The following is a 10,548-nucleotide window of genomic DNA, read 5'->3' on the forward strand; positions in this document are numbered from 1 at the left end:
GAGAGAGAGAGAGAGAGACAGAAAGAGAGAGGATCTGAACTTGAGAAGTTGTGACTTAGTCAGCAAAGCCAAGTTAACAGGATGGAGATTAAAAGAGAAGGTAGTGATACATATAAATATGTCAACATTCTGCCACATTTTGATGAGAAAGATGTTGAATCCTTCTTTATTTCATTTGAGAAATTGTCTCGGCAGATGGAGTGGTCCAAGGATTTATGGGTAATGCTAGTTCAGACTAAACTGGTAGGCAGAGCTAGTAGGGTATTTGACGCACTGTCAGATGAGGGGTCAAGAGATTATGAAGAGGTTAAACAGGCCATTTTAAGTGCTTATGAATTGGTACCAGAAGCATATAGACAGCAGTTCAGAGACACAAAGAAGGAACCGGGTCATACTTATGTTGAATTCGAAAGAATTAAACATAGTCATTTTGATCAATGGGTATGAGCTTTGGAAATAGATAGGATATTTGATGCTCCAAGAGAGATTATTCTGCTGGAGGAGTTTAAAAACTCACTTCCAGAGATGATAAGAATTCATGTGGAGGAACAGAAAGTTCAGGAAGTGAGAAGGGCAGCAGAATTAGCAGATGAGTACATGTTGGTGCATAAGACAAGTTTCCGGCCAGAATTTTGTCCTGTGAGGGATAGAAGTTGGGAGAAGGGGAGATCCTACACTACTAAGCCAAGAGTAGAGAGCACTGGTAAGAGTTTACCTCAGGATAAAAAAGAAGCCCAAGAGGGTGGGCAGGAGGTGAAAGGCCTCAGGTGTTTCCACTGTAGTAAAGTGGGACACATAAAGTCACAGTGCTGGTTGTTAAAGAAAGGCACTGTGGGAAAAGATGTGGTAAAAGAAGCTAAGCCAGTGGCAATAGTGAAGGTAGTAAAGGAGGCCCCAAGAAGAGCCGAGGTGCTGCAGGAGAGTGCACAGCCTCGGCAGGGGCTGGGAATGGAGTTAGTACCTGATCTCTACAAAGAATTCACCTCTGAATTGAATTGAATTCAATTGAATTTATTGTCATGTGTACTGAGGCACCGTGAAAAGCTCTGTCTTGTGAGCAATACAGGCAGATCACAGAGTTAAGTAGCATAGATAGTAAATGATAGGTAAACAGCGGCAAAAACAAAAACACAGGTACAGACGAATGTTAAGAGTTTGTGAGTCCATTCAGTATTCTAACAACAGTAGGGTAGAAACTGTTTTGAAACCCGCTGGTGCGTGTGTTCAGGCTTCTGTATCTTCTCCCCGATGGTAGAGTTTGTAGAAAAACATTGCCAGGGTGGGATGGATCTTTGAGAATGCTGGCGGCCTTTCCTTGACAGCGAGCCTGGTAGATGGATTCTGTAGATGGGAGGTTGGTCTTTGTGATTGTCCGGGCTGAGTTCACCACTCTCTGTAACCGTCTCCGATCTTGAATGGTACAGTTGCCATACCAGGTAGTGATACATCCAGACAGAATGCTCTCGATGGCGCAACTATAAAAGTTGGCGACGGTATTCGCCGTCATGCCAAATTTCCTCAGCTGCCTGAGGAAGAGACGTTATTGGGTCTTTGTAACCCAGTGCATCCACATGAAGATTCCAAGAAAGCTTGTTGTGGATGACCACTCCCAGGAGCTTGACACTCTCCACTCGTTCCACCTCTGTGCTGTTAATGTGTAGGGGACCATGAGTAATCTCCTGCCATAAGTCAATAATGAGTTCCTTGGTTTTGCCAGCATTGAGGGCTAGGTTGTTCTCAGTGCACCATTTTTCCAGGTCTTCCACCTCCCCTCTGTAGTCTGGTTCATCGCTATCCGAGATTCAACCGACTATGGTGGTGTCATCAGCGAACTTGTAAATGGCATTAGTCTGGTATTTAGTGACACAGAATACTCTGTGGGTGAAGTTTATTCAGAATGAACAAGGGGAGAAGGACAAGAAGTTATAATTTTGAGAGATACAGGATCTAACCAGTCGCTGATAGTAAGGGACGAGCGAATATGCATTCTTTCTGATCTGTTACCCGAGAGTGTGGCAATTTGTGGGACAGATGGACAGAAATTTAGCTTTCCCCTATGTAAGATCAGGATGGAGGGCCAACTCAATACTGGGGAATTTACAGTGGGAATAATTGACAGAGTGTCAGTTCCAGGAATTCAGTTTGTTCTTGGGAATGATTTGGCAGGATCCAAGGTGGGAGTGACACCCCTTGTTGTGGAGAAGCCCAAGGAAGACCAAGAAACCAAGGACTGAAAACAGAAATATCCTGGTATTTTCCCAGACTTTGTGGTAACTGGATCCCACTATCATAAGTCACAGCATGAAGCGAAAAGGAATAGAGAAAGATGAAGGAGTCGAGGTTCAGTTAGCAGATACCCTGTTGGCGTAATGGTGCAGGAAAAAACTAAACAGGCAGACGGTCAGACAGAAGTTTTTAGTCCTGAAAGGCTAAGAGACATGCAACAGCAAGACAAGATAATAAAAGAGATATATATGTGGATGCGTACTCTGAAAAAGGAGGCAGAGAACATTCCGGAGGGTTATTTTCTGAAAGATAGAAGATGGAAGTGGAGACCACGGCAGGTTAGTGAAGAGGAGAAGTGGGCCAGAGTGCACCAGATTGTGTTGCCAGTAGCATACAAACAGGAGGTGTTACGTGTAGCAGATGAACTACCTGTAGGAGGTCACCTCTGGGTACGAAAGACTCAGGCTAAGGTACCAAAACATTTTTATTGGCCTGGAATGCACAAGGATGTGGTTAACTTTTGTCGTAGGTGTCATACATGCCAAATGGTGGGTAAGCCACAGGCAGTAATAAAACCAGCCCCTTTGTTGCCAATTCCCACATTTGAGGAACATTTAACGCGGGTTATAACTGATTGTGTAGGTCCCCTCCCGAGAACTAAAACTGGGAACCAGTACTTGTTAACCAGAATGGATGTGTCTACCAGATTTCTGGAGGCAATTCCATTACGGAGTATTGAGACAAAAAGGGTGGTAGAGGAGTTAGTAGCTTTCTTCACACAGTATGGGCTACCCAGAGAGATTCAGTCAGACCAAGGGTCAAATTTTACTGCTAGGCTGTTTCAGGAGATTATGGATAGCTTAGGTATACAGCACTTTAAACCCAGTGCGTAGCATCCTGAATCCCAGGGAGCTTTAGAAAGGTGATATCAGACCATGAAGACCGTGTTGACAGCATACTATCAGGATTACCCGAATGATTGGGATAAAGGCATCCCATTCATATTGTTTGCCATTAGAGATTCCCTAAATGAATCTACTCTGTTCACTCACTTTGAGATAATATTCAGGCATGAAATGAGAGGCCTTTTGAAATTAATTAAAGAAAATTTGACAGGACCAAAGTCAGAGATCTCACACTTAGATTATGTATTGGAGGTCAGGGAGAGGTTAAATCGAGTTGGTGAATTAGCTAAATAGCACCTAAAGCAAGCACAGTGTAGAATGAAGCAGGTGGCAGATAAAAACTCTGAGACTCGGACGTTTTCCCAAGGGGATGACATGTTAGTGTTGTTACCAGTGATAGGAGATCCCTGCAAAGCCAGGTTTAGTGGTCCCTATCAAATTGAGAAAAAGTTGAGTCAGGTGAACTATTTAGTAAAGATGCCAGATTGAAAAAAAGGTATTGGGTATGTCATGTGAACATGTTGAAACTATATTACAATAGACAGAAAGAACTGGAGAAACAGGTGTTAGTTACTGGCCCACAGAGTGAGGAATCAAATTCAGGTGACGTGGATTTTGATGTGCCTTAAAATTAATTAAAAATGAAGAAGTCCTTGAGGAGTGGGATAGGTTAGTAAGCTGTCTGCCTCAGGAGCACAGAACGCAGTTGAAAGATTTGTTACTGCAGTACAAGGACATATGTAAGAATCAAATGGGGAGGACTAATGCTATTGTACATGAAATAGACATAGGGAATACTGCTCCGATAAAACAACACCACTATTGGCTTAATCCTTTCAAAGCCAGACAGGTCCAGATCAAGATGGAGGCCATGCTCGACGAGGACATCATCAAACCAAGCCAGAGCGAGTGGAGTTCGCCGATCATCTTAGTTCCCAAACCGGACGGGACTCAACAGTTCCACGTGGATTATCGGAAGGTCAATGCTGTTACAACATTGGACTCCTATCCAATTCCTAGATTGGAGGACTGTATCGAGAGAGTCGGACAAGCCTGTTACATCACCAAGTTGGATTTACTGCGTGGTTACTGGCAAGTACCTTTATCAGCATCGGCGTTTGTAACCCCAAATGGGCTATCAGTTTAAGGGGATGCCCTTTGGAATGAAGAATATGCCCGCCACATTCCAAAGACTCATGAACAGAGTTAACAAACTGTGCAGTCTATTTGGACGATGTAAGTCCTGGAATAATCACGTGGTACAGTTGGCAGAGCTCTTTAAATGACTACGAGATGCAAAACTGGTGATAAACTTAAATGAAACCGATTTCGCGAAAGCAGAGGTGATGTTCTTGGGACGTAACACTGTCATGGAAGGTTGACCCCACGGAACGCAAAGATGAAGGAATTTCCACGACCCACCTCGAAGAAAAAGGTGCTTCGATTCTTAGGACTCAGCGGATTCTTAGTTCTCTCGGAAGTTTGTTCCAAAGCCTCAGCAGTGTAGAGGCCCCGTTAACCGATTTACTGAAGAAGAACACAAAGTTTCGGTGGACAGAACCACGCCAGGAGGCATTCGACCATTTGAAATCAATATTAACCACAAACCAGTTTTAGCTCCAACAAACTTTTCAAAACCTTTTAAAGTCGCCATGGATGCTAGTGACATAGGAGTTGGAGCCGTACTCCTACAGGACGATGAGGACGGGATTGAGCTGTCAGTTGGTTTTCGAAGAAGGTCAACATCCACCAGAGGAAATAGTCCACAATCGGAAAGGAACTATTGTGTTTGGTACCGGCCTTACAACATTTTAATGTGTATGTCACAAACAATGTGTTGGAGACGGTTGTGTTCACGGATCACAATCCGCTTACATTCTTAGAATGCTTTAAAGACAAGAATATGAGAGTATTTTGTTGGAGTCTTATGTTACAGACTCTTAATAATCATACAAGATGCAGGTCGCAAGAATGTAATCACAGATGCGTTATCTCAGATTTAACTGATAGAGTTTAGGTAAGATTTGTCTATATTTAATGTTATATTGTCTTTATTTAATGTTAAAGTTATATGGAGAAGAAGTTGAGGTGAATTTATATTAAAATTATCTGTATGTTAGGGTAATGTGTTTAGAAAGTAGGGAAAAAAATGAGCCATCTTTTCATTATGGTTCATTTTCGCTTAAGCGGGGGAACGTGTTATGAAGATCTGGGTATACTTTAAGAGAAGTTAAAGCAACAGAACTACCGGACACAGCACCAAGTGTTCTCAATGAGGCAACAATATAACACTTGGTCAAACAACTCGATTAGCTCATTGCCTGGAGACAAAAACAAATTTGAATCCAGCCAATCAGTTTAAATTGTACCCCGAAAAATATCAAACTCCAATTCAGTTTGAATTGAGTATATTGACAATCTTAAAAGCCAATGACGCAATCCGATGCTTTGGGGGTATAAGACTGGGGGAAAATTGAATAGTTGAGAGGAGAACTTCCAAACCCAGCATATAAGCAGGCTGTCTGAAAAATAGCTCTCTTATAAAGTTACCTTTTCGATCAGTAACCTGTTACGCAGAAATTCCGAAGAAGAAAAAAAGACACAGGAAGATCCAAATAGAAGAACCGAAAGCTGCCTGGATTTGAGATAAGAAGGTGTTATTTTGTAAATCTTAATTGGGAGTTTTATTGGTCTAGTGTTATAGAAGGGAAGGTAACAGATAGGTTAGAGGAAGGAATTGTAAATAGTTGTTAGTTAATTATTCTCTGTTATACTTTAAGAAATAAAGTTGTTCATTTTTACTTTAAATAGTTCTTGGCCACTCGAAGTTTTACAGATTTCTGCACGGGATAAATCTTTTCTGTGTTGCAGGTTTTCAATTAAGCAGAAGGGTTTAACCCGTGTCATAACAGGCCACCTCTAGGACAGCCCGTCCTGATTACCTCTTCTCGGGATGACAGTGCTGAGAACGGCCTACCCACCCCCCCTCCGGCAGTTGGGACGGCCTACCCACCCTCCAGCTCTCCAGGTGACCAGCATCGGGACAGCCTACCCACCTTCAGGTTCACAGGACGGCCTACCCACCCTTCGGGTCTCAGGGTGGCAGCTTTCAGGACGACCTATGAGCCTCCCAGCTCACAGAGAGGCCTTCCAGACCCAGGGACACACAAGACAGTGCAGGTCATGACGGAGTCAATTACCAACAAACAGAGTCCCTTCTGGTACAGAGTTCATTACCATAAACAGTTCTCTTCAAAATGTAGAGTCCATTCCCAGGAACAGAGTCCACTCCAGTTTATAAAGTGCATTGTCAGAAATAGTGTCCACTCTCAACTGCAGAGTCCATTGCTAAAAAAACAGAGTCCACAACCGAGGGCAAGGTCCACTCCTGAAGGCAGCAAATGCACACCCCACAGCACACACACACAGGTGTTCAGCCTCCACCGAGTCCCGGCCCATCCATAGAGAACCAGGCCCACTCTCAGGAACACAGTATATTGTGAAAGTGCAGTTCACTCCCAGGGGTTTGGTCCACTCCCGAACTCCAGGACACAGTGAGTGCTCACCTACCAGTGCACACACAGATGTTCAGTCCTTACAGAGGCCTAGTCCACCCACAAAGGGCCAGGCCTACCCACAGGAACAGCTCACCTGGAAAGATTTATTTTTTCACAGGGGCTCAGTCCAAACACCAAAAAAGTGAAAACACATTCAAAAAGCAAAGAGACCCAGAGTGCAAGGGCTAAGCCTTGTTACATAATCAGCATAGTCCCTTTCTCAAAGTGGAAGAGAAAAGAGTAACACACAGGCTGTAACCAGCCAGTGAAACAACGGTTCCCTAATGAGAACTTAGTTACACCTGAAACACATTGACTGTGTAGATCAGGCAGTTTAGAAATCAGTCCTCAGTAAAAATAAAAGGAATACTGGTTAACGAAACTGGCTTTGTAAACCAGGAGTTTAGGAATCAGATTCTCCCCCAAAAAAAGCAGAAACCAACAGCAGCAGGAACACACTGACTGTGGCCCAGCCACCACAGAGTCAGTCCCCTAAGCTCAGGAGATTGTAAATCACCTGTTCATTTTTTTAAATGTGGAGGCCTGGTTTATCTCCTGTTTCTATCTGTCAGCCAGGGCTCCCTGATTGGCCCAGGTTAACAGCCCCAGTCAGGGATCTCGGAATCAATGAGATCCACCTCGCCAGCCTTGTTCCAATCAGGACAGAATCGCGGCAGGTTTTCTCTCTGCACCTTGGTCTCTCAGTTGAATGCTGTGCTGTTGATCACTCTACCTTCATTGCTGAAGTCGGTCACTCTGAAGTTGATTTGCAGTTAAACCCTCTCAAATTGATCTGTAACACACTTGATTTCAGTTGATCACTATCTGGTGGATCAGTCCCAGGAGCCTCCTTGTGGCACAGTCCCTGCCTGTGGAGTGAGAGGGTCAGGATCACATCCTACCGACTGCAGAGGTGTGTAATAATATCTCTGAACCAGTTAGTGTGTAAAATAGGTAAATCAAAGATTTTTAAAAATTTAGATCAGTCCCAGGGTCACCTGTTGCATAGTGGTAGTGTCCTTACCTCTGAGCTATGAGACCAGGGTATACGTCCTCCCTTTCCAGAGGTTTGTGGTAACATTTCTGAACAGGTTGATTCGGAAAACATAGATCAATCCCAGAGCAAGCTCTCTATAGTCCCCTTTGGTTACTGTTCAACTGCTCACCTTCGAACAGACCTATCTATGACAGTCTTCAGTGAGCACTCTGCTATTGCTGACTGTAAAATAGAGGAGATGACCTTCTTATAAATGATCACCTTTGTCTACTCACCCCCTTCCTGTTGCAGACATTGCGATCCTTTTGTTGATACCATGCAGTTGCTAAGGTGTTAACTCTGGAACATCAGTGAACTACCTCAAAAACAGAGATAGGGGAGGATATACACAGCAGCCCGAGGAAACAAACCATATCCATGGGTCCTACCCCACCTCCCCGCTCCCCAAACCCCACCGGCCCACCACTGTGACATGGGAACAAGGAGAGATGCTGATTCATCCCTTTCTGCTTTTAGACAATCACCTCGTGACAAATATAATCTACTTCAGATGTGAATACTGTGAATGTCTCTTTATCAGTCTCTTGAATATAATTACAGGGGAGACTTTGAGCGACATGTGATTTTTACAGGTTACCCATACTGACTGAATTCTGTACGGTACTGTTTCAAAGACTTGGCAGGGGCACAAGGTGTGCTGCCTTTTGGGGGTGCATAGTGTGGAACAGAAGAACCTGCATGATAACAGAGTCACATCTTTGCCAGACCGCTCCAGCAGATGGAGATGCAAAACGTTAGTCCACCTCACATTGTAGCCTCCACAGTTATTGAATGAGCACTTGATTGATTGATTTAGCATTTTCACATGTACCAGGATACAGTGAAAAGTGTTGTTTTGCATGCTCTACAGGCAGATCATACCATACAGAGTGCATCAGGACAGCAGAACAGAGCGCAGAATAGAGTGTTAGAGCCGTAGAAAGAGAGATCAGAATTAACGTTTGAGAGGTCTGTTCAAAAATCTGATAACAGCAGGAGGAAGCTGCTCTTGAATCTATTGGTAGGTGTATTCAAACTTTTATATCTTGTGCCTGATGGAAGAGGTTGGAAGAGATTATAACTAGGATGAGAGGGGTCTTTAATGATGTTGGCTGTCTTCCCGAGGCAGTGAGAAGTGTAGATGGAGTCAGTGAATGGAAGGTTGGGTTTGTGTGAAGGACTGGGCTGTGTTTACCACTCTCTTAGTTTCTTACAGTCCTGGGCAGAGCAGTTACCGTACCAAGCTGTGATGCATCCAGATAGAATGCTTCCTATGGTACACCTGTAAAATTGGTAAGAGTCTTTCTGGACATGCTGAATTTCCTTAGCCTCCTGAGGAAGAAGCAACATTGTTGTGTTTTCTTGACTGTTGCATCAACGTGGGTGGACCACTTTGTTGGTGATCATCACTCCCAGGAACCTGGAGAAAGTGAGGACTGCAAATGTCAGAGAGTCAGAGTTACAAAATGTGGTGCTGGAAAAGCACAGCAGGTCAGGCAGCATCCGAGGAGCAGAAGAGTCGACGTTTTAGCATAAGCTCTTCATCAGGAATGTGATGCTGCCTGACCTGCTGTGCTTTTCCAGCACCACACTGTTCAACTCATAGGAACGTGATGCTGTCAACCAACTCCAGCTCAGCTCCATTGATGAGGACAGGAGCATGCCCTCCACTCTGCGTCACTTCAGAATTGATTGACTGTTCCGCATTGGGGAGAATGAACAGCATTGCAGAGTTGAAGAAAAATAACACAAGTATATAAAAAAAAGTTTTAGCTTTCAGCTAAATAATTGTAGCTGTTTTTTTTTGATTACCCAGTACTGTACAGAGCTTTGGAAAGGTTCTTTGAGATGCTATAGGGAGTGGCATTTGCACAACACATTCAGAACATGTCTCACCAAGAACAGAGGTCAGAGAAATGAGCAAGCCCAAGGGGCAGAGAGCCAGGAGGTGATGGAAGAGGCAGGCCTGGCAATAAGAGCCTTCCAGCACTATGACTCCACACAACTTAACAACCTATCATTCCTTACTGAACCGTGGGAGAAGTGTTCAGCGTGTTAAGTCTGTGCTGCCTCTTTGCAGGAACAAATCAGCTCATGCTGTTCAGATAATGAGGAGAAAGTGGGGACTGCAGATGCTGGAGATCAGAGCTGAAAATGTGTTGCTGGAAAAGTGCAGCAGGTCAGGCAGCATCCAAGGAGCAGGAGAATCGACATTTCGGGCATAAGCCCTTCTTCAGGAATAAGAAGGGTTTCCCAAGCAGGCTAAGATAAGAGGTAGGGAGGAGGGACTTGGGGGAGGGGCATTTGGAATGTGATAGATGGAAAGAGGTTAAGGTGAGGGTGATAGGCCGGAGAGGGGGTGGGGCAGAGAGGTCGGGAGGTCAAGAAGGCAGTGCTGAGTCAATAGACAATAGACAATAGGTGCAGGAGTAGGTCATTCTGCCCTTCGAGCCTGCACCACCATTCATTATGATCACGGCTGATCATCCTCAATCAGTATCCTGTTCCTGCCTTATCTCCATAACCATTGATTCCATTATCTTTGAGAGCTCTATCCAACTCTTTCTTAAATGAATCCAGAGACTGGGCCTCCACTGCCCTCTGGGGCAGAGCATTCCACAAAGCCACCACTCTCTGGGTGAAGAAGTTTCTCCTCATCTCTGTCCTAAATGGTCTACCCCATATTTTTAAGCTGTGTCCTCTGGTTCGGCACTCACCCATCAGCAGAAACATGTTTCCTGCCTCCTGGAGCTTCCAATCCTTTAATAATCTTATATGTCTCAATCAGATCCCCTCTCAATCTTCTAAACTCAAGGGTATACAA

General features: G+C 44.3%; 1 protein-coding gene across 1 annotated transcript in view; it reads left to right on the top strand.

Annotated features, from left to right (window-relative positions):
* Positions 1–6,150, top strand: part of LOC122556843 (protein FAM53A-like) — a 174,661-nt gene extending 168,511 nt beyond the window's left edge. The window contains exon 5 of the mRNA XM_043704084.1: positions 6,003–6,150. Within this exon, the coding sequence (XP_043560019.1) occupies positions 6,003–6,014 (12 nt within the window). The 3' untranslated portion in view covers positions 6,015–6,150. The remainder of the gene's footprint in view (positions 1–6,002) is intronic.
* The last annotated feature ends 4,398 nt before the right edge of the window (positions 6,151–10,548 follow it).

Source organism: Chiloscyllium plagiosum, chromosome 14 (assembly GCF_004010195.1).
Source record: "Chiloscyllium plagiosum isolate BGI_BamShark_2017 chromosome 14, ASM401019v2, whole genome shotgun sequence".
Taxonomy (NCBI): Eukaryota; Metazoa; Chordata; class Chondrichthyes; order Orectolobiformes; family Hemiscylliidae; genus Chiloscyllium; species Chiloscyllium plagiosum.